Source organism: Bos indicus x Bos taurus, chromosome 22 (genome assembly GCF_003369695.1).
Source record: "Bos indicus x Bos taurus breed Angus x Brahman F1 hybrid chromosome 22, Bos_hybrid_MaternalHap_v2.0, whole genome shotgun sequence".
NCBI classification, from domain to species: Eukaryota; Metazoa; Chordata; class Mammalia; order Artiodactyla; family Bovidae; genus Bos; species Bos indicus x Bos taurus.
In genome coordinates this window covers 9,592,213-9,618,447 of record NC_040097.1, presented here as the reverse complement: position 1 = coordinate 9,618,447, position 26,235 = coordinate 9,592,213, and the positions used below count along the sequence as shown (strand labels likewise).

The window sequence follows — 26,235 nt, the reverse complement described above, 5'->3', positions numbered from 1 at the left end:
TGACTGGGCGACTTCACTTTCACTTTTCACTTTCATGCATTGGAGAAGGAAATGGCAACCCACTCCAGTGTTATTGCCTGGAGAATCCCAGGGACAGGGAAGCCTGGTGGGCTGCCGTCTATGGGGTCGCACAGAATCGGACACGACTGAAGCAACTTAGCAGAAGCAGCAGCAGCAGGCTGGTGTGAGAAGAACAAACTGAAGGTGGCATGGGCAACAGGAAGAAACATCTCAGGGACATGACTGAGACATTGTCCTGGGGAGAGATGGTGGTGCCTTGGACTAGGTGGAAGCCATGGACCTGGTAAGAAGTGGTTTCAGTGTGGGTAGATGATTCTATGGAAACTTTCTGATGCATTGAATCTAAGTGGGAAAGAAAGCCATCAACATGTACTCTGAGGTGACTGGCCTGAGCGTAGGAAGGAGAGAGCTGCCATCACTTGCGCTGGTGGAGCTGAGGTAGAGTAGCTTTGGGGGATGAGCTGGAGCTAGGGTGGCACAAGTTGAGTTTGAGATGCCAAGAGGAAAGTCAGAGTGAGATGCCTAGTCCACAGCTGGACATTGATTGAGTCTGGCACTCAGAAAAGGTCTGACTGGACATACACCTTTGGGACTGATTGACATGTAGGTGGGATTTGAAGTCATGACCCTGGGTAAGATTATGAGAGCAATAGTGTAGACAGAAGATGCAGAGGAGAAACCACTGACGGCAGAGGAAACCAGGAAGCATGGAGCCCTGGGAGCCACACAGGGAAGGTGCTTCCAAGAGAGGAGAGATCAGCTGGTCACAGGAAATCTTTCCAGCCTGTCATCATAAGGGCAGGCTTTTTCTTTTTTTCCCCTACTGCTTTTGTTCACTCACTGCTGTATTTCCAGTATGGCATGTAGGTGCTCCATAAATACTTGTTGAATGAATGGGTATGTTCATGAATCCACACTTCTGCAAGCTCCCAGCACAGGTGATTTTGATTTTTTTTTTTTTAAGAGCAGCGAACAGGTAGGAAGCCCTACCCACTCTCAGTAGCATCCTTGTCCTGCCTTGCCTTTGACAGCCACATTGACATTCACTCAGGTGGGAGCCCTTCTGGCCAACACAGGGCATAGGACAAACAAGCTTCAGACAAGTACTGAAGGGTGGAGATTGGTGGAATCTGGGTTGAATACTGGCTCACCCACCAGTCCACAAAGGGACTATACAGCCCTTCCTCTGTTCACCCCTCTATTACCCAGTCATTTGTCCATCCATCTACACCCAGTCATCTGTCCACCTATTCATACAACTGCCCTTTATCTCCCGTCTACAGCCACTCTTTTGTCTATCTTTCTATCCAACCTCATCCAGTCCTCTGTCCATCCATCTACTAGGGTGACCAACTTCCCAAATTGCTGCACACATTCTCGATGTGAAGTCCTGCATCCCAGGAAACTCCTCGGTCCTAGGAAAAATGATACAGTTGGCTCACCCATCTGTATCCCTGGCATCCCTTATTACAACCATGGGCTCGAAGCCCATCTGTCCACCCACCCTGACCTCCTTGGCCACCCGCTCCCTTGAAGGCAGACAAGACTCCACCCCTCTCCCTAACTCCGCCCATTCCCCGCCCCTTCCGGAAGCGGCTACAACGAATCCGGGCGCCCTAGCAACAGCGCTTTTTGGGCCGCCCAGTCCGCGAGCTGGGCTCCCGGTGCGAGCCAATAGTGAGGGGTTCAGAGAATGAGACGCAGGGGGCGGGGCTCGGCGCGGCGGCCGCCATCTTGCTGGGAGAGAAACAATAGGAAGGAAGCTCCGAGGGACCGGGCTGAGGCAGCAGGTAATGCCATCTTTCCTCGGCCTACGGCCCTGCCGCCCCGCGGACTTTGGAAGAGGGTTTCTCTGGGTCTTCAGGGAGCGAAGTCTCTGGTCATTAGGGGTGTCCCCAGGTTTTGGGGGAGGGGTCCTCCCCCGGTTAAGGGTGTAAGAGAGATCTCTCAGGGTCCCTGTGGGGCCAGATTTCCCCCGGTCACTTGAGAGAGGCATTATTTCTTCAGGTTACTGGGGAGAGAAGATCTCCCCTGATTTTGAGAGGCAGAATCTTCCCTGGTCATTGACGGGTGGGGGGGTCTCCCGAATATTTTGGTGATACGGGGTCTCTGTTGGTCATTGGAGTCTCCGCTCTTTGTAAGAGGGCAAGATCTCTGGGTCGTTGAGGGAGGTCTCCCCAGGACATTGGCGTCCACGATATCTCGGGTTATTGATGGGAGTCTCCCTGAGTCTTCTGCTGGAGAACTCAGTGCCTCAGGTACGGTTACCTGAGGCTGGCAGCTGTGCAGCCATTTTGAGTGTTGAATGTCAGTTGGGTTTGTCAGCTGGTGTCAGCGGGGGGAGAGGGGGTATTTGCAAACCTAACCGTCTTATCCCCCAAAGCTCTAAAATGGATCCGGGGACGTCTTCTTCATAGTGATAAGCTTCACCATGGAGGGAGCGTGCAGATCTTTCACGTTGCGTTGATTGCAGACTGCATTTTGTCTCTTGCGTCCAAGTGATTAGTTTTTGGATTTTATTCAATTTCTTCTAGCCGAATTGTAGAAAAATGAGTCCAAATATTGTGAAAAGAAAATGTAGAAACCAGTAAAATGTAGTGCTCTTAGATACTGGGGAAGTAAAACTAATCAGTGCTTGGAATGAAACATTTTGGTAGTGAAATGTACATAGAACAAGAATAAGATAAAATCATGTGAAAGAATAGTTTTAAGCACTGAAAGTTCTGAAAAGTGATAACAAAAAATGTTGCAGACCACAAGTTTTATGATACTTTGTATAAAGCACCATGATTACAGTAGTTTTCATGAATTCTAGTATTTAATTATTTGCTGTATTTGCATTTTTAGCAGGGTAACATTTTAAGGGAACTAAAATGCTTATTTACATAGATTGCTCTTGTGGAGTTTGTGTAATTTCATCCTGTAACCTGGTGTTTAGGATTTAAAGAGAAGTTTCAGTCTGGTATTGTTATTGTTTTAACTTTAACCACTACCAAAATTAGAAACCTGAGCAAGATATATACTTTTATCAAATTGGTGTAATGAATACGTGATCATGTTGACGTAATAAACCAGTTGATCACTTGGTAGTTTTTTCTGGAGGAAAAAGTTGAATGGTTAGCTGGTATTCTACTTGGTTTACCTGCTTTGTAACTTCAGACTTTAGAGTAGAATTCGCAGGAATTGTTAGGAATTGGACGGATGAGAGCTAGGACTGGAGTTGATACAGTTGTAAAAGCCAGTTTAGCAGATGTAATAAACTTCTTTTCGTCTCAAGGCTTTGCAGGTGACATCCACCAGCCCTCTATCTGTCTGAGCAGTGGAAGGTCTGAGGAAGGCACGACTACTGACTGATGAACTGTAGCCAGTCTTTTTTGCAGAGGGGTGCAAGGGGTGCCAGAGACTTCTGTAAGCACTGAAGATGTCACCCGTCGCTAGGCAACAGGGCTAAGACTGAGCCTCCCCAAGGCCAGCTTGCTGAGGTGAAAATTTTCCATTGTTTGGCTCAAGAAGGATGCGCTGGGGATGAATTTTTCCTTCAAGTGAAGTTATTTTACCTCGTGGGGTAATCACCTTAAAGACATTGAACACGTTTTTGTATAGTAAATGATTGCTTTCATGTGATTACATTTTAAAGCATATTTTTGTTTTTTAAATAAATTATATTTTTGCTTATTTGCATACCAAGTAGCAATAAGCAGTTCTAGTGTTTGCAGTATATTCTGGTAGCAAGGAAGAAGCCTTTTCCCCCAAAATTGAGTTAAGTGTTTACCTCAGAATCCTCAGAATTTGAAGGAAAAGAGTCTCCAAAAATGATGGATAAGGTGGTTTAGGTCTGTTAACCATCCATCCATCACCAGCCTCTGCAGTTAGGAACTCCTATCCGATCTTCACACTCTGCCTTCCTCCCCTCCCCTTAAAAAAAAAGTTGAAATTTTAGGAGGCCTGTCCCCAAACTATAATATCCATAAGTATTTCATGGCATATCACTAAGACAAGGGGCTACCCACAGTTTCTACACCAGTAGGCCTTTTGTTTGTTGTTGTTCACTAACAGAGTCACGTCCGACTATTTGCCATCCCATGAACTGCAGCACACCAGGCTTCCCTCTGCTTTACTATCTCCTGGAGTTTGCTTGAACTCATGTCCCTTGAGTTGGTGATGCCATAATTTCTTGATTTTTCTCAAATATTTAGTCATGGTCAGATGGCCCTGATTGTTTCATTGGTTTTTTTTTTTTTAATGGTCAGTTTGTTCAAACTAGGATCCAAATAAAGTCTGCAATTGCATTTGATGAAGTGTCTCTTAGATACGTATATCAGTTCAGTTCAGTCGCTCAGTCGTGTCCGACTCTTTGCAACCCCATGAATCACAGTGCACCAAGCCTCCCTGTCCATCACCAACTCCCGGAGATACATATATGGTCACTCTGTTTTGTAATTAATCTGTTGAAACATCTGTCATTTATCTTGTAGGGGTTACCACATTCTGGCCTTTACTGATCACAGCCTGTGTTTGAGACCTTTTGACAATGGTGGCCACGTTTGAAGGGGTCATGACACCTGTGTATCTTTTTAGTGAAGAAGTTGTGATGGAGTGGCCAGGACTCAATCAGAAGTGAGCCCCAAACCGTGAACTCTTGAGGACTCTCAGGGACCTGTAGGGCCGCACAGTGTAAGACCCTCCTCCTCCCTCTGTGTCATATGGTCCAGATTTTCCATGTGGAACAGTGAGTCTTACCCTTGGCCTCCAGGAGAATGTAGGGATTTTGCTCCTTGTCTCCTCACAGACCTCCTCCTCTCACTAGTGTTGCACCCTCTGCCCACAGGCTGTTCATTTACAGGCATCTTGACCCAGACCTCTTCTTTCTTTGCATGTTACTTGGAGTGCCATCTGCTCTTTCCTTTGCAGCTAATTTCCAAATCTGTTTTCAAGTTAGGTTCACTTAGGCTTCACTCCCACCTTACCAATTACCTGCGGTACATTTCTTCTTGATGGCTTGATCATCCCTTATATTTAATTGTTGGCAGGTCAACGCACGTCTTCTCAGCTGTATCTGACTTTATGAACAAAACATCCTTGTTCTGACTTGTTTTGAAGACTTAGTATCTGACTCATTCCTGTAATTTGATTCCGTGTATTAGGGGTTCTGAAGAGAGGGTCTGTGCTCGCCAGCTCCACGCATGTTATGCAGAGTTCAGGGAGGGTATGCATTTTCAGGACAGAGGCCTACAGTTGTCTCAGATTTTCTCCGGGGTCAGCTGCCCCCTCAAGGGTTGAGGGGGGCTACAGCGTGCTACACCTCACCCTCCACCAGATCCTTCTCTATCTTCTCCCCTCCCTCCTTAATTCCCCTGTGTGGGCTGGGCTCTGTGGGTGCAGTGCAGAAGACAGGAGGCCCTGTGCCCTGCCATGTGTGCCACTGAGTAGGGGAGATGACTTTAATGAGGTCACTCCAGGTGAGACAGGTGTCTGGAGATGGCAGTTCTGATGTCTTAGTGGCCCTGGAGCCTGGGGGCTGTCAGGATGTTTTCCCACCTGCCCTCTTGGGACAAACAGATGCAGAGAGACTTAGAAGAAGAGGAAGCCCAGGCGGTGAGATGATGGAGAGATCAGCTTAGTTGCAGTCCTAATGGCCTGCTGGGGGTCACAGCCCTGTTTGTTGGGGGGCGGCTCTTCCTGCTGTCATATCCTCCCTCCAGCGAACTCCCAAGCTTGGGACTGGGAGGGTGTGTTGCCTCCTTCTCTTTTACCTTTAGTTTTGACGTCTTCCAGTAACCAGATACTAAATTCATAAGCTTACAAAGTTACCTGAAATATTTCTATGGTATGAAACATGACAGAGAAGCGTGAGAGAGTTTTCTAAGGCACTCAGTTTTTCTTTAAAAGCTTAAGGATTTTTCTTCTTTTGAACCCCTGTTACACATGAGCTTCTAATAAATATGAAGAAGATTGCTATCTCTTCCTTTGTTCCTTAGGTAAGAATGCAGACGGAGAAGGCTCCCGGCAAATGCTGGTTCCTGCTGCCCCCACCCCTCCACTCATGTCACTGTAGTAGTGACCGGCTGGACCTCTCTGAAGCCACGTTTTTCCTTGTCTCTCTGCCTGGTTAACTTTCCTGATAAAAAATGTTACCCCAGTGCTCCAGGATGCAGTAGCTTGCATACCTTGTGGGTCAGGTCAGAGTAAAGAATAGGTGCAATCTTTTAAAATCTCTGCTCTGTCCCAGTGGCAGTTCTACTTTTAGGACTTTTTCTTACAGAAATACTTCACAGGTATGCAAAGACAGATACAGGCATGCTCACTGCATTATTATTGTAATTTCAAAGTTGGAAATAGTGTCGATAGGGAAGTAGATAAATACATTACGATTTTGTGTGACTATTACACAGCCTTTAAAAGGAATCATATATAGATAGATGTAGCAGGCTGTCTAAGTCATATAGTTTAGTTGGGGGGAAAAAGTGGCAAAACAGAAGACAAATGTTGAATAATTTTCTCAAAATCATAGAGACAGAAAGTTGAATGGTGGTTTCCGGGGGCAGGGGCTAGGCAGAGTGGGAAGTTACTACTTAACATGTATAGAGTTTCAGTTTGAGATAATGAAGAAGTTCTGGAGATAGTGGTGATTATTGTACAACATTGTGAATGTACTTAACGCCAGAGAACTGTCTACCCCAAAATAGTTAAAAAGGTAAATTTTATATTGTGTGTATTTTATCAGTATTTTTTAAACATTAGGTGAGAAAAATAAAGCTGATTTTACTGGGGGGAAGAAAGGCAAAACAACGTATATAGCCTGATCCTATTTCTGGAAAGAATAGAAAAGTGCATTGAAGAAAATCAACAGGATGAAGAGACCCCAAGCTAACAATGGTGGTCATTTTATCACACTTGTAACCAGTTTAAAAGTCTCTTTTGTAAGAAATGAACAGGATGTCCTTTGGCGCTCTGTTCCTTTACCTGTCACCCCTTTCTTCACCCTCCCCCTCCAGCAGGGCAGGCTTAATACGCCCTTATCCACTTACACTGTCAGGTCCATCCTCTGACCTCCATCTCCCGCTGGACTTTCTGTAGGAACTGGGACAGTGGACAGAGGACCGCTCACGTTTGAGGAGTGCATTACCCACCCGTAAATCAGGCAGGAGGCTGGATTTTTCATCGTGTTCCCATCTCATGGCACCTCCTTAAAGTTACCATGCCTGGTGTACAGATAGAGACATGAGAGTAGGTGAAGCACCGTTTATTCCCAAGCATCAGACAGGCCCAATATGTCAGGGAGAAGATTTGTAAAAGAGTCTTTTGGTACAATTTAAGTGTGCAGACTTACAGAGAGGTATTGAAAGTTGGGTTTCTTGTAATATTTATTTTTAATTGCACATACGTGTTTAGTTATTACCTCTTTATAAATAAATAACTTCCTTTAGAAGTTAACGCTTTTTATCCACACAGGAAATGGCAACCCATTCCAGTACTCTTGCCTGGAAAAATTTCGTGGATGGAGGAGCCTGGTAGGCTACAGTCTGTGGGATCGCAAAGAGTCGGACACAACTGAGCAGCTTCACTGACTGGTCATGAATTGGTTCTCCGAGTTGCCTGTGTGCATTTCTGCCATTCCCGTGGCCACATTTGGAGGTGGTCTCCTCTTAAATACTGTCCTCTCCTCTCAGTGTGTACATTGTCACTGGAACCTTTCTCCAAGCTGGTTGTGACCCCTGCAGTGCGGCCCTTTTATTGTGTTGATATTTTAAAATAATAGCTTTATTAAGATACAGTTCATATCCCATGTGACTCATCCCCAAAGAAATCCTGTATCCCCCACCCGCAGTGTTGCCCCCTCCCCGCTGACCCATCCACCTTCCCGAGAGGCCTCGCACCCTGGCTTGTTTGAAAGGACACCACTGCACTGCGTCCCACCAGAACTGGAGAGAGGAAGTCAGCGCTGCCCAGCTGGCCCTGCTGTCAGCTGTGGTGGTATCTTCCAGAGACCGTTGCCTTGTGACCAGGGAGGCTGTAGCCCTTTACCATTTTGCCATTTTCCACATGGGAGATTGGAGGTGGAGGACTTCCACTTACTCAGTAAGAGTTAGCTGCCCCTCGGCCTGTGAAATCTTCCCGGATCAGGGGTCGAACTCGGGCCACCTGCATAGGCAGGCGGAGTCTTAATCCGTGGACCACCGGGGACGTCCAAAGCGGCTGTATTGGTCCTGTTAGCATGGGACGCTTTCATACCCTTGAGGGGAGCGCTCACCTGAACGAGGTATTGTGAGACCCGGAGGAAACTGCCCTCCGAGCATGGGATCTGGTGTAGCGCGGGGCACACCTTGGTTCCTCCACCGGCAGGCACAGCACTCACTGCGCTGGCCTGCGCAGGTCAGGGCTGCCTGGGTTCTGGCTGCCCATGAGGACTGAATCATTTTTGGCACCATTTGTTTCAGAGAATGGGTTCACGTGTCATCTGGTTTGGGAACTGCTGAGAAATGAGCAGGGTAAACACTGACCACAGGCAGGGAGCATATGCCTGAAGCTAATGGACTGTTGCTTTACTGGCACAAGAGAGAACCATGAGTCAGGGTAGGAAAGTCCCCCATAGATCAAGACCAGTTTTGGCCAGTTTTCAGGCATCACTTCTGTTGTTCCTGTTGGGTATGTTGCCTACACAGTGGTAGGAGTTGCAGTTGCATCAAGGAGGAAGAGGTGCCAGATGGAAAATGGCCCTTGAAGAGGGGTAACAGGCTTTTTAAGGAGGACTTAAAGTTCTTGGTCTGTGCATGGAATACATTTAGGTTCAGTTCAGTTCAGTCCAGTCTCTGAGTCATGTCTGACTCTTTGCGACCCCATGAATCGCAGCACGCCAGGCCTCCCTGTCCATCACCAACTCCCGGAGTTCACCCAAACTCATGTCCATCGAGTCGGTGATGCCATCCAGCCATCTCATCCTCTGTCGTCCCCTTCTCCTCCTGCCCCCAATCCCTCCCAGCATCAGGGTCTTTTCCAATGAGTCAACTCTTCGCGTGAAGTGGCCAAAGTATTGGAGTTTCAGCTTCAGCATCAGTCCTTCCAATGAACATCCAGGACTGATCTCTATTTATAAGTAAATTTGATATTCTGGTAAAGGGGACATGTGATAACTTAGAATCAACAATTTAGATTTTCTTGAAGGAGCAGTGCTCCAGTTTTAGCTTGAAAAACTTTTAAATTGCTCAAACTCTGTCATGCAAGCATTGTAACTGATAAACATATTTCTGGGTTGGCTGAAAGTTCCTTCTCCTTGTCCCTTCTCCATCTTTCGGCCCTCAAGTCTTTCATTCCAGAAATCTGGTCTGATGAGGCAAAGAGATGGACCAGTGTGATCCTCAGAGAAGCCTCTGGGAGGCTGCTGTTCACCTTATGGAAAAGTTTGTCTGCATTTTTGGAACAGAATCTGCTGTTTTATTTGTTCCTCAGAATTGGTGGAAGGATCTGCATTGTTGTGACTGTCATGAAATACACTTACAACTTGTAGTTTCTCCTTTATTAAAACTAGAAGAAGATGCTAATGAGGGGGGAATGAACACCTGGTGTTGGACCCCAGGCATCTGTGTCAGGTCAGTTGCAGGGCTTCTGTGTTGTCTCTCCAGCCCTGCTGTGTTCTTTGGTGGAGCCACTGCTTGCTGTGACATGAGGGTGACCTCGTTCATCTCAGAGAACATCTTGTTTTCCGTGATGAGGCCTAGGTGGTCTGGTGCCTCAGTGCAGCCGTGTGTAGGGGAGTGATCGCAGTATTTACTCCAGAAGGCTGTGGGAGGAGGGGAGGAGTTACAGAACAGACTAAGGGCTTGGTGAACAGTAGCTCTTGTCTCTGGCATGGTTGTATCCCATCGTCACTGAAGGCTGAGTTGGTCACTTCCTCCTCTGACCTTTCAGCACCTTGTACACACTCTGGGGGCAGGATTATTGGGATTATTATCCTCACTTGTTTACATGTCGTTGGTCTCGCAGTGTCTCCATTGTGGAGTAGAGCTGTGAGCTGGCAGTGTGGGTGGCATCAGTGTCTTTGTGGATGAGTTCATAACCTTCGAGAGCTGAGCAGCCATCTGCGTTTTTCTGTTTCGGTCATAGTGAATTCTTTTGTTCTTCCTCCTAATGTTTTCACTCTCAGTTATAAAGATAATAGACATGCTCTGAGTTTGAGAAAATTTCAAGAAGTTTGAAGCACTCAGGAAACTAAAGAGAAGGGAATAATGATCTGACCACTTAGTACAGGGCAGATCCAGCTTTTCTGGTGGCTGAGGTTTATATAATGTAACATAAATATATGTAATTGATTTATATAAACATATAAGTATCATCCATCTTTAAACAAAAGAATTTACAGTTATGAAAACTGTAAATAAGAAAATGAACTTACCTGCAAAACAGAAATAGGGTTACAGATGAAGAAAACAAACTTAGAGTTACCACGGGTAAGGAGAGGGGAGGGATAAACTGGGAGATTGGGATTGCCGTATGTATACACTACTGTATGTAAGATAGATAAGTAATAAGGACCTGCTGTATAGCACAGGGAACTCTACATAGTAACCTGTAATGGTCTATGTGATAAAAGAATCTAAAAAAGAGTGGATATGTCTATATGTGTAATTGATTCACTATGCTGTACATCTGGAACTAACCTAACATTGTAAATCAATGATACGCCAATAAAAGAAAAAAACACCAGTAAGGTAAAAAAGTAAATTTGGATTGAAAGAAGAAAACCAAAAAAAAGTCATACATTTAAAAAATCGATACTACAATACTTTTTTTTTTTTCTGCTGTGGTGAGTGGCACATGGGATCTTAGTTCCCTGAACAGGGATCGAACCCATGCCCCCTGAGTGGAAGTGTGGAGTCTTAACAACTGGACCTCTAGGGCAGTGCTAATACTATATAGTACTTTCCCCCCTACCTTTCGGGGCAGTGTGCTGACCACCTCATTTTATGACAGCAGTGTCGTAATTTTTCTATAAAAAGATCACATAGGGATTTCCCTGGCGATCCTGTGGTTAAAAATTTAATATTTTTTTTTATGCAGTGACTCCAGGGCCTTGGAAGGAGATGAACAGCCATGATCCCTGTGAGTCAGTGTTACTTTTTTAAGTGATAACTTAGCAACCTGAAAGCTGGGTCTTTGGGATGTCAGCTCAATGCTAACGCAGAATTTCTGAATGCTAATTAGTATATTTGTAAATGGTGAGAGGATTTTAATCTTCTTTTATCCACATTTTAAAGTTTTATTCTTCACTGACCATGCTTTTGCCTGATTTTCTACAGAGAGAATTTTCCAAGAGGTTGGCTTTTATTAGATTAAGAGCTTAGGCTCTGTTGACATGAAACGGTACCACAGCAGCAGGTCCCAGATGAGTGTTCAGGTGCAGGGCCCTTCATTTACACGCCCCGGTTAATGCAGACTTAATACAGTGGGAGATTATAAATACAAAATTAACACCTAGTCGATGCCGAGAATGCATTTGGTGAAGGGTGTGGCTGTTTAATGGTGGTACTACCTGTATGGTTGGGGTGGGTTTGGATCATTGCACCAGGTGCCTCTTGAGGTCTCTGTTGATCTGTGTGCAGCAGATACTCACGACGCACAGGTGATTTGAGGCACCTCCTGTGGGGTGCTGACTCTGTGCTGGTGCTCTTCTGGGCTATGGAGATTGAGCAGTAAACAGAGCAGTCACTAATCTCCAACTTTATGGACTTGGTTTTCTGGTGGGGGCAGGGTGGAGGAGACAGAAAATGAACAGGACAAATAAAACATATACAGCATGTTAGATGGTGATAAGTGCTGAGGAGAAGATAAAGCTGAGTTGTGTAAGGCATGTGGATGGGGAGATATGGCACCTTCAGATGGGGTGGCTAAGGAAGACTTCATTAAAGAGGTGATGTTTGGATAGAGAGTTGAAGGAGGTAAGAGAGTGGGCCAGGAGGATATCTGGGAAAGAGTGTACCATGCAGAGGGAATGGCAAGAACAGAGGCCCTGAGGTGGGTGTGTATCAGGCATGTTTGAGAAATAACAAGAAAGCCAGGATAATTGAAGCAGATTTGCTGTTGATCTTTCTTTCGTGATGGGTGTTTTACTGGAAGGCTTATTGGACCATTTTGCGTCTCTTCTGCTTATTTGTGTGTAAAGGATGCTTTTGCTTTGACTTTGCAAGAATCAAAAAAGATAACCATGCAACTGGTATAGGTCTCCTAGTATTAGCCGTATGTGCGTGCTCAGTTCAGTTCAGTCGCTCAGTCATGTCCGACTCTTTGCGACCCCATGAATCGCAGCATGCCAGGCCTCCCTGTCCATCATCAACTCCCGGAGTTCACTCAGACTCACGTCCATGCGGTCTCAGCCACCCGCGCTAAATGGGTGTGTGTGCTCAATCCAGTCCAACTCTTTGTGACTCTATAGACTGTAGCTTGCTGGGCTCCTCTGTCCATGGGATGCTCTAGGCAAGAAGACTGGAATGAGTTGCCATTTCCTTCTCCACTCTTAGTATTAAGAGTAAAAGCCTGCTAAAAACTAGGCTTTGAAGGTGAGCAGATGGCTCAGGGTTAGCAGTGGGTGTCATGGATTTAAGAGAGAACATGGCTGTCCCTGAAAGTCTCTACCATCAGGGAGCGCCCTCACAGAAAAGGCAAAGCCCTTACTTTAACCAGGATGGCGACCCAGGCTTACCTTGCTTGCATGAGTGACTCAAGATGCTCAGTGGAGGCAAGTGAGCCCAGTTAGAATAGACAGGAGGGTAGATAGGGGGTGAATTCCAGCTAGTGCGTTTCCATGTAGAAACTATTTGTCAGCTGATAGGATCTTTTAACTACAATCTTTCTGATTATTTTAATTTGTACTTGTTATGAAATTTTTGTAAATTAAAGTATAAGGAAAAATTCAAGCTCTTTATTGAAATATAATTTATATACAGTAAGATTCATTGACATTAAATCTCTAATTGATGAGTTTTGACAAATTTATACAGCCATGTAATCACTGTCCAGTCACAGCATAGAACATTTTCATTACCCCTGAATGTTCTCTTGGGCCTCTTTGCAGTCAGTCCTGGTCCCCTACCCTCTGCCCCCTGGCAACTACTTATCTACTTTCTGCTATTGCTTTTTCTTGAATGTCATGTAAATGGAATCATACAGCAGACATTCTTTTGTGATTGGCTTTTTTCCAGTTAATCATAATGTTTTTGGGATTAATCTTTGTTGTTGGGATTAATCTTTGTTGTGTATATCGGTACATTCCTTTTATTGCTGAATAATATTCCATTATATGGATACATCACAGTTGGTTTATTCATTCCTCCATTTGATGGACACTGGGATTTTCCCCACCTTTTAGTTACTGTGAATAGTGCCACTGTGAACATTCAAGTACAATGTCCTTATGTGAACATTTGTTTTCATTTCTCTTAGGTCAGTACTATGAGTAGGATTACTGAGTCATATAATAAGTATATGTTTAACTTCATAAGAAACTGCCAAACTGTTTTCCATGGTGGCTGTACTTCTTTTTTCCTACCAACAGTGTTTGAGAATTACAGTGACTGACCCTGGTGGTATAGTCATGGGTTGTGAATGGATGTGGGCACTGGCTCTGAGGCTCATGGAGAAGGTTCAGCTGGTAAAGGTTGTTTTGTTGCTGTCCCCTGTGACTGCTCAACCCTGGGGCTTTTCTTGAGGCAGAGTAAGTGGCCCCAGCAGATCCTGTCTGTAGCCTCCCACGTTAACCAAATTCTAGATGTGTGAGCTAAGGGCCCAAGGGTCTTAGTTGTTTTATTTTCAGTATTTTAAAGGATACAACTATTAAGGCATTGTTTCCAGCAGAACCTTAAACAGGCTTAGGGCATGAGCTGTGGGGGAAATATGTGTCATGTCCTAGGATGAATCATGTTCTGCATTTCTCACCGATGGATAGTTTTGTGGACAAATGTGAGGCAATGTGGAAAGCTAAAACAGATGCTAAATGTGAAGTCAGTATTTTCCGATTATTCCCTTTCACACTAGGTTCAGGGTCCATCACATGGACTTCTTAGTAACCATTAATGTTTTAGGATTCCTGGGAAACCAGGCCTTAGACGACTCAGATGTTGAAAAACCTTTAAGAGACCCAACTGCTCAAACCACACGTGGGAAAAGATTAGCCGTGAAATGCAGCAGATTCTTGGGGCATTTTTCTTCTGACCAGGCTGAAGCCACTAGAGATATGCTGCTGCTGCTGCTAAGTCGCTTCAGTCATGTCCGACTCTGTGCGACCCCACAGACAGCAGCCCACCAGGCTCCTCTTTCCCTGGGATTCTCCAGTCAAGAATAGTGGAGTGGGTTGCCATTTCCTTCTTCAATGCATGCATGCATGCTAAGGCACTTCAGTCGTGTCCAACTCTGCGACCCTGTGGACAGCAGCCCACCAGGCTCCTCTGTCCACAGGATTCTTTAGGCAAGAATACTGGTGTGGGTTGCCATTTCCTTCTCTGATCTATGGTATAATCATTGGGAAATTGCTCCTTCATTTTCCCACAGGCATTCAATCTTTAAGGGACCCTAGAACAAATGCTGTATTTCTCTGCAGCCCCAATGTGAGAAATATGTTGTACAGTGAAGCCATAGTTACCTTCAAATTGAGAGACCGACCATAATTGAAATAAAAGAATCACAAAACAGGACTTACTGTATTATCTGTGATGCAGTGGCTTTTGCTCTTTTTTTTTTTTTTCTATTTGATTAAAACAGACTGCTGGTTGCCACTCACTAATTGGATTATACCACCCTTAGCGTAGGTGGTGGTGGTTTAGTTTAGTTGCTAACTTGTGTCCGACTTTTGCGACCTCATGAGCTGTGTTAGCCCACTAGGCTCCTCTGTCCATAGAATTTTCCAGGCAAGAATACTGGAGTGGGTTGCCATTTCCTTCTCCAGGGGATCTTCCTGACCCAGGGATTGAACCCACATGTCCTGCACTGCAGGCAGATTCTTTACTGACTGAGCACAAAGGGAAGCCCTCAGAGTAGATGTCTACCTCAGGTCTTTCCTTCCCACCTTACAGACCAGAAAACTGGAACCCAAAGGGAGCCAGTGACTTGGGAGTCTTTCTCCAAGCAATGAAATGGCAGAACTGGGGCTAGAATCTGGCTCCATCTAACTACGGGATCAGTTTTCTCCCCAATTCTGCCATTTAGGAGTTTCCTCCATCATCAGACTTGGTACAGGCGGGAAAGGGCCTTAGTTTTCTTGCCTCTGTGTAAGGTGATGATTCTTCTCCAGGGAGCAGTGTTCTGCGAAGTGCCAGAGTTGGGTGCTGGAGGGAGGGTGGCAAGGTTCCATACCAAGGTTCCAGCCACTAATGAACACATGGGAGACCTGGGAGAAGGTGGAGACCCTCACTGGGCTTTTCAGCCTCCAGCCACACCCATGAACCATACTCCAGAGAGCTTTCATGAAGGGCCAGTTACTGTTTGGGATTTTTCACTGGAGTAAGAGATGCCTGGAGAGAGATTTTTTTTTTTAATTGAATACATTTAAGGAATCTTGAACAGAGTTATTGGAAAGGGTGTTAGGCATTGGTGTTAGCACTGCTGTAGCAACAAAAGGAGTTTTCACATTTATGAAAGGTTTGAACTGTGTTTCTAAAGCCTGGCCGATGAAGAACATCTTGTGCTTTCATAATTTAATAATTATGGTACCTAGTTCTTTCTTGGGTACTGGCAGACCAATCATGAATCAGTAGCTTTCCTTTGGGGTTGCTCTTACTCCAGAGGTCTTTTTCATTACTGAAAAACTGGTGTGAACAGCTCTCTATAAAGCTAAAGGGCTTGTGTGGCCACGCATCTCAGAGCTCCACCTTCTGTAGAGAGCCTGGAATGGCTGGAAGGTACTCGTCTTTCTAGCTGATCGCCTGTGTTGTGTCTTGGGACGCTTCTCAGCACCTGCCCTCCTGAGGGCTTCTGTAATGAGAAGGTAGTGCCGGGTGTAAGAAATCAGAACCTTTGACTTTCTGCTCTTTGCATGTAGGAAAGCGTATTGATTTTTAATCCCTGAGTCCCAGTGGGAGGGAGCCCACTGTCAGTTCTCTCTGAAAGGAAAAGAGTAACACCAGCTAAACACTTTGAAAGAGGCTGCTTTATAAATAGAAAATACAAAAACATGGTGAAAACACCATCACAGGACAAGCTAAGTGTCCCATGTATATCTGAGCGCTGTACGGAAGCACGTGTGCCAGAGACCCAGGGCCCCAGAGGCAGCTGTGGAGGGACAGACAACAAATTGAGGTTTGTTTGGAAACTCCGGCTTCTTGGCTCTAGCCCTGGATGAGTTTCCTCAGCTCCCTGAACCAACTTCCTTGTTTCTGACAGGGAGAATAATGTCTCATAGAAAGTATCGGGAGGATCAAATTAAGTCCCTGCAGTGAGCCTAGCACAGAGTGGGTGCTTTACCCACCTTAGAGGACAGTGGGCAAACCTCCATCCAACCCATTCTCACCACCACCGCCATCTCATTTGGAGTCGTGGGAATTGGAGGAGTTCCCAGGAAGAACCCCTACAGATTCTGAAGCAGAGCCCAAGCCCCCGTTAGCATTGCTAGTAGCACCTGTGTAGTCAGTCTGTAAATTCTAGACGGAAACCAGAATGAACATGGCATACCCTGAAACGGTTCACTAACGTGTGGAGGTGTGCTTTCTGAGATCCAGTGTGCTTGGGGATCCGAAGTTCCTGGACCTCAGTGGACTAGGGCCCCAAGAATGCAGCTTTGGTTTAAAGGTGTGCCCCAGCTTTTGGAGATAGGGAGAGAACCAATAAAAATAGTCTGTGACCTAGAACACTGTGTATCTTTTTTAAAAGAGTTAGCCAGCCATGATCTGTTGTTTTTAGATACAGAGGTTAATCATTAAAGCTGGGCCCAAGCTCCACTGCTAATAAGGTTAATGGGCCTTGTTTTTGGCCTTGAGCAGGGGCAGTGGGCGCACCTGTGGGGGGCGGATGGTGGGTAATCTTACTAGGTGGTGCATAAGCAGATTTCCCTTTAAATGCATTTTATAAAAACATAAATAACGACCAATAGGGAACCCTGTTACCACTATGTAAACCATGCTGTGTTAGTATAGATTCATCATCTGTAACCAGTGTACCACTCTGATGGAGGATATTAATAATGGAGAAGGCTGTCTATGCATGTGTGGGGCAGATGGGTATGTGGGAAACCTCTGTATTTTCTCAGTTTTGCCATGAACCTAAAACTGCTGTAAAATATAAAGTCTATTAAAATATATTAATTAACGGAGAGCCTTGGATGTCAATTACTCTTAAATCTAACAATTGTAGTAGAAAATGGTACGATTTAATGCGACTATTAGGTTTGAAATTGTGATTTTACCTCATCGTGGCTTCGTGGTAGTGGCCTTCTAAGGCCTGGTGGGGGAGATTGGAGCTGTTTGGGGTTCGCAGCCAGTCCCTGCGAGTCGGCATCCGGCCCCGCCCGGGACAACGGTGGCTGTTTGTTTCTGCGGGAGGGGGCGGGGCCGAGTGGGCGGCGTGGGCGGGACTCCACGGGAGCTCAGGCTGTTTTGTCTTTTCTGCTGGAAGAGGACGGCCAGCGCCTCTAAGGCGGTGCCCGGCTGTTTCCAACTCCGTTGTCACTCTCCGCAGAGCGTCCTGGCCCACACGGCCGCGGAGCTGAGGCCAGGGAGACGGACGCACGGACAGACGACAGACGGAGGACGCGCTGGCCGCTGGACCCCGCTGCCCCCTCTTCTCCCTGCTGCCCGCACCTGGAGGATGAGCCCAGCCTTCAGGGCCATGGACGTGGAGCCCCGCGACAAGGGCATCCTGCTGGAGCCCTTTGTCCACCAGGTCGGGGGGCACTCGTGCGTGCTCCGCTTCAACGAGACGACCCTGTGCAAGCCCCTGGTCCCCAGGGAGCACCAGTTCTACGAGACCCTCCCAGCTGAGATGCGCAAATTCACTCCCCAGTACAAAGGTGAGCCCGCAGCTGCCTTAGGGGTCGCCAGCGGCTGGCGAGGACACGTGAGGCGCCGCGGCCAGAGGAGGTCTGGGCAGCCACCCCTGGAGCCCTCACCCCTCCCACCCGCTCTGTGTTTTCCCTCCTCCTCCTCTTGGCCCTCCGCCCAGCACCTCACACCCTCAGTTTACAAGCCCTGGTAAGATTGCTCAATTCTGTTTTGTGGGTTTGTTTTGAGTTTATTTTTGGTGGAAGTGTAGTTGTGTTTTATGTTCAGGTGTCTCTTGATCACGGTAACCTATAGTCCCCCATGAGGGGACATCGGGGAAGACTTTGAGAGGATTTTACCCAGAATACTTGGCGCCTGCTTTTTGTCCTCCAGGAAACCAGAAGCCCTGGTGATTAGGTAGGCTGGGAGCAGGGTTGAGTCAGTTGGAGCGCAGGAGTGGGAGGCTTGTGCTGATTAGTTGAAGCCCTTTGCTATTACGGAATGTCCCCGAAATTGCTATATTACGGCAACTCTTTGATTCACATATGGTGACTCTCTTCCTTTTTCTAATGGGGGGAATCAGCATGGTGTGGTCTTTCCTGGGGAGGGGGAGTCCTTTGTAAATCAAAGAAGAATCCTTTAAGGAAATTAATTGTAAAGCTGCATTGCCTGCTTATGCAAAAGACTCTTGAACAACCTGGGTTTTTCTGGGACTGTTGAAACATTCTTTGAGGATAGAATGTTACAGTCGCCTCTGTCTGTACTCTGAACATGCATGGTGCTTTGGTGGGGTTGGGGAAGTTGGGGCCCTCACTTGGTCCTCTCTGTTGTTTTTTCCAGGACAGAGCCAAAGGTCCCTTGTTAGCTGGCTGCCCTTGCCCCCATTTTTTCCCTGGTTCTTTCCCACCACAGGAAAGTGTGGTCCCCTGAATTCCCCACCCCAGCTCCTCTGCGCCCAGAGCCGGGTACCACCTCAGAAGCGTCGTCTCTCTAAGCACGCATTCCCTTGCAGCGAGCGAGCAAGCGGGCGGGCAGCAAGAACTGAGCAAATTGAGTGATCCCAGGCCAGAGAGGCCTGGGAGGAAAGGTGTTCAGCCAGTCGGTTTTAAGGCACTCGTCGGCACCTGCTGAAACCCTCCCACCCGACAGCCCCCTCCTCAAAGACTGTTTCATTACATATGGCAGGTTCTAGAGACTCGGGGAGAGCTGCTTTCAAGGCCACTACGCGTCTGTGCTCCCAGCCCAACCCCGTTTGCCTTGTGTTCATCTTGTTCTTTTGTGACATGAGACTGCAAAGACCAATAAAGGAATATATTTGAGAAGGACGAAAGGCTTGGGTGCCCACTGTGTGGGGGCGCCCCAAGAAGCCTTTGCCAGGTGTCTTGTGCTGTGTGCTTTGTTTTGTTTGCTCCTTTATTTTGTTCTGCTTGCCCAGTCTTCCCTTACCCTTGGACACTTCTTACCCCTCAGGGAAATCTCTGTTCAGGCTCTGCTTTAAAGCAAGCCTCAAGGCCGTCGGAGATTCTGTTTAAGGTAGTAAAAAAATCCCACAAGATTTAAAAAGCAAATGTCCTCATGTCTCTCTCAGGATTAGAAGAATTACATAAAAATTAATAAACATTTTCAATGATGGAAAAATGTGTCTTGTAATTCTTTGGCTCTTGCCTCGTTGAGTGAATCACAGAGGAAGACTCTTGGCCATGTTTGCTCCCTAATCGCTTGTCTTGTATGGTGTCATCTTTTCTAGCTGTTTTGATATTTGTTAGGTTTGCAGATGAGTTTGGGGCCTCTGGCAACATAGAGACTAAGGAACAGGGTAAGAAAAAAACAAATGTTCCAATCATGTTATTTGTAACACATGTTCCCGTGGAACTGAAAGTCTTCCGTGTTCACCCTCCTTCTAGGTGTGGTATCCGTGAGCTTCGAAGAAGACGAAGACAGGAACTTGTGTTTAATAGCATATCCAGTAAAAGGGGACCACGGAACTGTGGACAGTGTAGATAATTCAGACTGTGAACCAAAAAGTAAGCTGCTCAGGTGGACAAACAAAAAGCATCACGTTCTAGAAACAGACAAGACCTCTAAGGACTGGGTACGGCAACACTGGAAAGAAGAAAAAGTGAAGAGGTGGGTATAGACTTGAGAGGGGGCTGGACGCGGGAGGAGGGGAGGGGTCTCAGTTACAGCCCAGTGCCCCGGGGCTGAGGGCTCACATGATGGGCTCAGTAGGTGCCGTGTCACTCGGGTCGGTTCCCACGTGCCGTGCCCGGCTTCTCTTTGCTTGACTCTGAGTTAGATTGTGCCATTTTGGGTAAAACAACTGTCCTGGCAGCTGTAAGAGAGTTTCAGTCACTCATTCCTCCTGCAGCTGTCCTGTGCCAGGCCCTGCGTGGCATCTGGGAATGTAGCAGTGACCCAGACAGAAGCCATCCCGTTACCGCAGGTGTTCACTGATAGTGGGAGACAAAATGGCTGCATCTTGGGGATTCCCTTAGGCAGAGCCCTCCCAAGTGGCACACCTTGACAGAGCTTATGAAAAGATAAACTGTGTATGCATATGTGTTAAAAACGTAGCTAAGGACTTCCCTGGTGGCTCATGATAAAGAATCTGCCTGCCAGTGAAGGAGCCACAGGTTCAATCCCTGGTCTGGGAAGATCCCACAGGCCTCAGAGCAGCTGAACCCAGTGGCCCACAACTGCTGAGCCTGCGTGCCCTAGAGCCAGCACTGCAACAGGAGGAGCCACCGCAAGGGGGCGCCTGTGTGCTGCAACTGGAGAGTAGCCCCTGCTTGTCACAACCAGAGGAAAGCCCACAGAGCACAGCCAAAGATTTTTTTTTTTAAGTGTAGCCAAGTAGATTGACTTATTCTCATGGAATTTCACTTCAGCCTCTGTCTCCAGCATCCTGAGTTAGGGAACTTGGATGTACTAGAGGCCAGGGGGTGGTACTGCCTAGAAGGTGGGAGCAGGGAAGGCTGCCTTGTGGGGTGTGGGCTGGAGGGAGAGGCTGTCCTTGCATCTTAGGTTTTCCTAAAGCAGCAAGCTAACCCCTTAATTTTTTTATTAAATCAACTGTCTTGAGGTGTGGTATACACTACAGTAAAATGTACCCATTTGAAATGTTTAATGTGTCCACTGAAACAGCCACCACATCAGAGCATCAAACTTCCTATCACTGCAGAAAGTTCCTTCATGCCTCTTTGCCCCTGACTTCCGATGAGATGTTATGATTTATCAGCTTCTTGTCTCTTTATAGCCATAAGTTAGAAGAAGAATTTGAGTGGCTGAAGAAATCTGAAGTTTTGTACTACAGTGTAGAGAAAAAGGGGAATGTAAGTTCTCAGCTTAAACACTACAACCCTTGGAGCATGAAGTGTCACCAGCAACAGTTACAGAGAATGAAGGAGAATGCGAAACACCGGAACCAGTACAGTATCCTTTGCTCACAGGGCATCTCTGCATTGGGGAGAGGGGAGGACAAGGGAGGAGACCCTTCAGGCTTGGAGAGAGAAATTGGATTTTTTAAAGTCATGGTTGTGCCAGGACACCCTGTGTGATAACTGGGCAGACATCACTTCCCTCTGGGCTGAGCGCTGGTCTGGGAATGCAGGTGCTGGGGAGGAAGTTTGATGGGTTCCTGAGGGACCAACTTGCATTCGAGGTGCTTTACGCTGGAATGCAAGAAGCTGGTTTATGTTTTCACACACTTGCAGAAGTCCCCAAGTAGAGCTTAAATGCCAGAGTCTGCGGTGGGGTTGGACTGATCTTTCAGTCTGGTTTACCAGGCTGCCACATGAAGAAATCACAAGGGAAAGGCTCCTTTCTTTTTTTCAATCAGGGAACCTGGATGCACACTATAGAGAATGCACTGAACCTAATGGTACCGTCACCCAGTTCCAGCAGCTGGTTAACCCGCTCATGTCAGTCTCCTGTCTCTGTATACCCAAAACCCCCAGTTGAACTCTCTCTGAAGCAAGTGTCCGATAATTCATCTGTATACACTTCAGCGTATATCTCTAAAAGATAAAGATATTTTAAAACACTAATACTATCGTTACTCCTTGAAAGTGGACAGTAATTCGTTACTGTCAAATATCTAATTTGTTTTCCCATTTTCCTAATTGTCTTATAAATGTTTTATTTATGGTTTGCTTGAATGCGGGTCCAAATGATGTTCACATGTTGCATTCAGTTGAAACGTTTAAGTCTTTTAAAAATACGTTTCTGTTTTTTTCTTCTTGGAAATTTCTTGTCAGAGAAACGGTCTTCTAGAGTTACCCACCCTCTGGATTTTACTGATTACATCTTGTGGTGTCTTTTACACATTACTGTTTCCCCTCTGTTTCTATTAAGTTGATAATTTGATCTACAGGCTTGATCAGATTCAGGGGCAGTTTGAGGGAGTGGAGGCAAGACTCCTTCAGAAATGGTATTTACCTGTTGATGGGAAGCAGAGTTTCATTGTCCCTCTCTTTTGTATTGCCATTGCCTTAAATCAGTTTTTTAAGTAGGTGGTTTTTTGTCATTCCTTTTTCATTCATGAGCTGGAATCCTGCTGAAAGAGAAGCTTTTCCTTATCAACTACGTGCTTATCATGAAGTATAGTTCAAATAGGAAAGGCAGGTTAAATGCTTATTTTCCTTAGTTTACTATTTGAAATAACGAGATGGTTTCTTAACATCCTCCAGAGGTAACCAGTGAGGTTTTCCGCATCATCATGAACCCATGTATTTAAGGTTTTGAATGCGGCATGTGGGATCTTAGTTCCCCGACCAGGGATCAAACCTGTACCCCCTGCAGTGCAAGTAGAAAGTCCTAACCGCTGGACTGCCAGGGAATTCCCTAAACATACTTGACGTGTTTCAGTTCATTGCAGTTATTTCTGATGCTCAAATTGACCTATGCGTGGCGAGTAGGAATCTTTTAAGCTAGGCTCCTGAGTCATTTTTACACAAGCACAGTCGTCTGTGCAGCTGCCTTCCTTTTCTGGAATGCAGAGATGGTACAGGGTCAGGTATGTTTCGTACTCCAGATGTGCATTCAGTCATTCCTTTAAAGCAGGGGTTGCAAGCTTTTTCAGTAAAGGGCCAGGTAGTAAATAGACTTTGCAGGCCATACACTATCATAGCTCTGTCATCTGTAGCATGAAAGCAGCCATAGATGATGTAAATGAACGTGGCTGTATTCCAGTTAAACTCTTAGTTATGGTTGCTGAGACTTGAATTTCATTCCGCTTTCATGTGTCATGAAATACTATATACATTTTTTGACCTCTTAAAAATGTAAAAACTGAAAATTCCCTGATGGTCCAGTGGTTAGGATGCCATGCTCTCACTGCCGAGGGCCCGGGTTCAATCCCTAGCCAGGGAACTAAGATCCCACAGGCCATGTGACAGAAAAAGAAAAAATTGATTTATAAGAACCACTTGTTCCTAACTTAACAGCTGTAAAGCACTGAGCAGGGGCCCATGGTTCACCAGTCCGCGCTCTAGGAGCTGGTCTGGGCATTGTGCTAAGTCGCTTCAGTCGTGTCCAACTCTTCTCAACTCTGTGGACCAGAACCCGCCAGGCCCCTCTGTCCATGGGATTCTCCAGGCAAGAATACTGGAGCGGGTTGCCATGCCCTTCTCCAGGGGATCTTCCTGATGCAGGGATTGAACCGGCGTCTCTTGTGTCTCCTGACTTGGCAGGCAAGTTCTTTACCGCTAGCGCCACCTGGGAAGCCCCAGGGGAACTCATACATCTGGTCATTGTTTCTCGGCCTTTCATCTGGGAAATACATATTTATTTGAAAAGAGAAAACTTGATGAGTTCCTAAGTGACATTTCTAGTTCTTGTTTAAGATTGGGATTAGGGAACTTCCTGATGTTCTGTGTCTGATTTAGGACAGGTTGTTGGACTGTGGGCCACATCTTGCTGAGTCAGGAAATGTGTGTGTCTCCCATGCTTCTCTCACGCCAGTTCCCTGGCCAGAATTGCAGGTTCCCTTTAGCCTTCTGGTCAGCCCTGGGCCGCCCGCCTGGGAGGTAGAGCAGGATTTCTGGGACGCCATGTGTAGGCCCTGTACCCTGGGAGTGCCATGGAGCAGCACCCTTTCTTTAGAGGGGCCTTATCCTTAACCACTCAGAATTTATCTTACTGGAGAACCTGACTTCCTGTTATGAGGTGCCTTGTGTCCTGGACCTCAAAATGGGGACACGCCAGCATGGTGACGATGCTTCAGAGGAGAAGGCAGCTAACCAGATCCGCAAGTGCCAGCAGAGCACGTCGGCAGTCATCGGTGTGCGCGTGTGCGGCATGCAGGTGAGAGGAGTGTTGGCATGTGGTGGGGGTGGGCTGGCTGGGCAGCTGGGAGCTGCCACTCTCCCACCATGGCAGAGCCCCATTTTCTCAAAAGATTCCAGATTGGACTGATCCTGTTGCTCTCTGGTGAGGAAGGAAAGCCTGTGTGTGTGGGTAATGCTCTCTGGGGCTGGCCAAACTGGCTGAGTCCAGAAGCTATGGACTGGAGAGAGAGGAAAGGAGAGACATTGGGCACTCCCCACCAAGCCACACACTGAACAGAGGGCTAGCGACGGCGCCCAAGTCAGAGGGCCGTAGGGGTGTTGACTGGCAAGGACAGGGCCTCGTGTGACTGGTATACTGAACGAGTTGAAGGATCGGGTCCAGGGCTGTCGTCTTTGCTGCCACTCTCCTGGGGCTGGGCCATCTCTGCCAGAGATGCCTGTCGGTCCCTGACCTGCTGGTCTCCCTCCCACAGGTGTACCAGGCGGGCAGTGGGCAGCTCATGTTCATGAACAAGTACCACGGACGGAAGCTGTCCGTACAGGGCTTCAAAGAGGCACTTTTCCAGTTTTTCCACAACGGCCGGTACCTGCGCCGGGAGCTCCTGGGCCCGGTGCTCAGGAAGCTGACTGAACTCAAGGGCGTGCTGGAGCGACAAGAATCCTACCGCTTCTACTCAAGCTCCCTGCTGATCATCTATGACGGCAAGGAGCGGGCTGAAGTGGCCCTGGACTCAGACGCGGAGGACTTGGAGGACCTGTCGGAGGAGTCTGCTGACGAGTCAGCCGGCGCCTATGCCTACAAGCCCATCGGCACTAGCTCGGTGGACGTGCGCATGATCGATTTTGCGCACACCACGTGCAGGCTGTATGGTGAGGACAGTGTGGTCCACGAAGGCCAGGATGCTGGCTATATCTTTGGGCTCCAGAGCCTGATAGACATTGTCACAGAGATAAGTGAGGAGAGCGGGGAGTGAGCTCTGGCTGCACCAGCACCTGAGAGACTCTGTGTGTCCCGGGCACAGCTGTGCTGCGTCGGGGAGGCGGCCAGTATGGCCAGGCGGTGGCCCTGCAGCCTGGAGCTGAAGCGCAGAGGCCTCTGGGAGTCCTGGCCTGAGCCAGCCCCATCCGCGCTCGGAGTCTTTATTTATTTTAACTATTTCTTCGACATTCCACATTTGATGATGCAGATACCTCTTTCTTCCCTGAGTGTAAATGTTCTAATACAAATCTTTTTGTTAATTGTAACAGTGCTGCTGTCATTCTTGCCAGGGATAGGGGGCCTGCAGCCAGCCCCCCTCTCAACCCTCGGAAGGGTCACACATACCACAACCTCCACCCTGGTCCAGCAGTGTCCCCCTTGCCACTGCCCCCACCCCATGGGCCCTGAAGTCACCATAGCCTCTTGGCTAAGTCCTCAGTCCACTAACCAAGCACCCACAGGCATAACCTTAAATGGGTCCATCCCAGCACCCTTATGCAGAGAACTGCACTTGACTCTTGACACAGGTCTTTCCCTGCCCTCTCGTAGGTTTAGTCAGAGTTGGATAGCAGGTGTGCCTAACCTTGGGTCCAGCTCCTGTGCCATTGGCAGCAGCTAGTTGGCCGGACATTGTGATGTTGGGCATCCTGGAGCCAATCCTGGGACCTTAGGTGGCCACCAGTCTTTGGTCTGTTGGCGGTTATTGGCTCTGTGGTCAAGGTCCCAGGAGGTAGGGGGCTTGGTGGGAGGGGGTCTTCTGGGCCGAGTGGTCATCTGGGCCACACCATCTGCCAGCACTCCTACCCAGCCCTGGAGCCCACTGCAGCCACGCCAGTGCCATCCTTCATGTGGTTCTAGCCTGGGCAGCCCCCAAGAGAGCTGTTTCTGCTCTGTCCTCAGAGGGTTTCAGGGAGAAGGGTGGCACGAGATCTTGAACTGCTGACACAGGCACAAGGGAGAAGGATACGGAACTAGTGCCAAGAAGAGGATC

At 47.3% G+C, this 26,235-nt stretch overlaps 1 protein-coding gene across 2 annotated transcripts; it reads left to right on the top strand.

Annotated features, from left to right (window-relative positions):
- Positions 1-1,704: 1,704 nt before the first annotated feature.
- IP6K2 (inositol hexakisphosphate kinase 2) lies at positions 1,705-25,510 on the top strand. Of its 2 annotated transcripts, none has more exons than XM_027522177.1 (6): positions 1,705-1,811; positions 17,677-18,007; positions 19,883-20,105; positions 21,235-21,410; positions 24,106-24,281; positions 24,739-25,510. In XM_027522177.1, the coding sequence occupies exons 2-6, from the start codon at positions 17,806-17,808 to the stop codon at positions 25,237-25,239; spliced, it is 1,278 nt and encodes a 425-aa protein (XP_027377978.1). In that variant the 5' UTR covers positions 1,705-1,811; positions 17,677-17,805; the 3' UTR covers positions 25,240-25,510. The 2 variants fall into 2 exon arrangements, with proteins under 2 accessions (XP_027377978.1, XP_027377979.1); XM_027522178.1 differs by lacking the exon at positions 1,705-1,811 and adding an exon at positions 7,476-7,656.
- Positions 25,511-26,235: the final 725 nt, after the last annotated feature.